This window comes from Salmo trutta, chromosome 2, assembly GCF_901001165.1.
Source record: "Salmo trutta chromosome 2, fSalTru1.1, whole genome shotgun sequence".
NCBI classification, from domain to species: Eukaryota; Metazoa; Chordata; class Actinopteri; order Salmoniformes; family Salmonidae; genus Salmo; species Salmo trutta.
Window position 1 is genome coordinate 17,335,870 of NC_042958.1, and position 2,424 is coordinate 17,338,293.

At 46.3% G+C, this 2,424-nt stretch overlaps 1 protein-coding gene across 1 annotated transcript in view; it reads left to right on the plus strand.

Annotated features, from left to right (window-relative positions):
- ankrd33ba (ankyrin repeat domain 33ba) overlaps positions 1 to 2,198 on the plus strand; it is a 41,268-nt gene extending 39,070 nt beyond the window's left edge. The window contains exons 3-6 of the mRNA XM_029697099.1: positions 79 to 219; positions 420 to 561; positions 1,148 to 1,346; positions 1,506 to 2,198. Coding sequence (XP_029552959.1) covers positions 79 to 219; positions 420 to 561; positions 1,148 to 1,346; positions 1,506 to 2,057 — 1,034 coding nt within the window. The 3' untranslated portion in view covers positions 2,058 to 2,198. The remainder of the gene's footprint in view (positions 1 to 78; positions 220 to 419; positions 562 to 1,147; positions 1,347 to 1,505) is intronic.
- The last annotated feature ends 226 nt before the right edge of the window (positions 2,199 to 2,424 follow it).

Consider the following 2,424-nt stretch of genomic DNA (forward strand, 5'->3'; position numbering starts at 1 on the left):
ACTTCAAAAAGGTTCACAGCCCTCTCTTTATCTCTCTCTCTTTCCCTCATTCCCCTCCTTTCCCTCCCTTCCCTCCAGGTCACATAATGATCAGTAACTACCTGTTGAACTACTTCCCTGGTCTGGACATAGAGAGGAGGAACTACCATGGCTTCACTGCTCTGATGAAGGCTGCTATGCAGGGCAAGGTGGAGTGTGTACGAGCCCTGATGCTAGCAGGTACTTACACAGATGGACACAAATAAATTACTTTACTTTCACTTATATTTCATAATTTATACAGAATTTCAATATTTAACCTCAAACAGTAACTTCTAGCATGAATGACATCTCCTACCACCAGTAGGGTGACATCTTCAGGATGTCATCATACATTTTTCTTCTCATGCCTTTCCTTTTCCTCCTCTCTCCTCTTTAAGGAGCTGACATGGAGACGAGAGACTTTGGTCGTAAGCTGACCTCCAGAGAGTGGGCGCTCTTCACGGGACGCTACGACACCGCCTGGGCCATGACACGCCTCCAGTCCCGACCCTGTCCTTATCAACTGTGTGACACTTACAGGTAGACTCAACTTTATGAGTAATGTTGATGATGGTGGTGGTGAGGATGATAATGATGGTAATGGTGGTGAGGATGATAATGATAGTGATGAGGATGATAATGATGGTAATGGTGGTGAGGATGATAATGATAGTGATGAGGATGATAATGATGGTAATGGTGGCGAGGGTGATAATGATGAGGATGATAATGATGGTGATGATGATGATAATGATGGTAATGGTGGTGAGGATGATAATGATGGTAATGGTGTTGAGGATGATAATAATGATGGTGATGAGGATGATAATGATGGTAATGGTGGTGAGATGATAATAATGATGATGGTGATGAGGATGTTGGTGGTGGTGATGATTCATATTATCATTATATAATGTCATCGATATAATTGAATATTGTTTTTCTTCAAATCGTACTATTTCCTAATCTGATATTATTGTTATGGGCCAGAGTGGCCCCAGCTGGTTTATCTAATAGCTAATGCCCCGGAGGCTGTGTGTAGCTAGACATACTTCATACAGTACATACAGTACTACCACAATTACTAGCTAAGTCATTATATTCATGTAATTGTATTATTTTCCAGTCCAGAGTGGCCTCAGCTGGCTTCTCTAGTATCTAAGGCCCGGGAGCCTCGAGGGTGTATGCAGCGTATATCAGACACCATACGGAACGCTCTGACATTCGCTAACATCACAGAGCCTGACGACGAAGGAGTCTTAGATCACCTAGTCACCGTGACAACAGCCCTAGGGAGCCCCTTTGTGGTGGTGGCGTGTTCCACCGTGAGTTAGAAACTTCTGTTTCGTCTTCCTTCCTCTCTTCATCTTTTTCACTTTCTTCTATTGAACCATTCTCTCTGTCTTTGTCTCTCTCTCTCTGGCTTTATGTTCTCATTGCTCCCTCCCCCTCCTTATGTATACCTGTTTGTTCTTACTGTCTAGGTATGTCCGTCAAGCCCGCCCTGCGTGGGTAAACGTCGCTACTCCGTCCCAGAGATCCTCCGACGCCAACGGGCCAAAGAACTGAAAAGCCAGAACCCTAAGAGGCTCGACGACCACCGCAAACTCTTCCAGAATTCACGGGTCACTCTGGTGCCTAAACCTCCAAAGGACCGGAGGTCCAGCCTCCCGCCGCAGAACAAAAGCCCCACCACGACTAACCCTAACCTGGGTACGGTGTCTGGGTCTGGGGCCCTTTCCTCGGTGGCCCTGCGTAGAGCTAGCCTGCTGCCCCTGGGTATGGTGAGGCGTAGTAGTGTACGGCCAGGGCTGTCCATTCCCAAGGTGAGAATCACTAAGGCCCCAACGCCAACCTATGAACCTGAGAGAGTCCGCAGGAAGAGCAGCTTTAAAGACAGTGGGGGCAACTTCCTGCAGCTCCCAAAGTGGAGGTATAAAGAACTGAAGGAGGAGAGGAAGAGAGTGGAGGAGGCGGAGAGGAGGAGGGTGGAGGTGGCCACTAGACGGCACCTGGCTGTCGGCAAGAGGAAATGACACCACAGGAGGAAATGATGTCACTCCACCCTTTCCTCCACTGTTGCCAGGTCAGTAGATAGTGTTCAGAGGGGGTTGGATACTTGAAATGTTTGATGTTAACTTATTTTCGTATTTATTTCGCTTCCTTTGGAGTAAAAAGTAAAAAGTGATTTCTGTATTACCTGGCACTTACCCAGGTTACAAACCCATATGACCTGACTGAGTACAGATAATGTTTCACTGATATACCTGACGCATCACAAATGGAAACTTTATTGCCTAAAATTATGACACAATAAGCGTCGGGGAAGGGTTTGAATGGGACAAATAAGAAGGGTTACAAGATTGCGTAGCCTATAACCTTTGAGTAAGCCTACCAGCATGT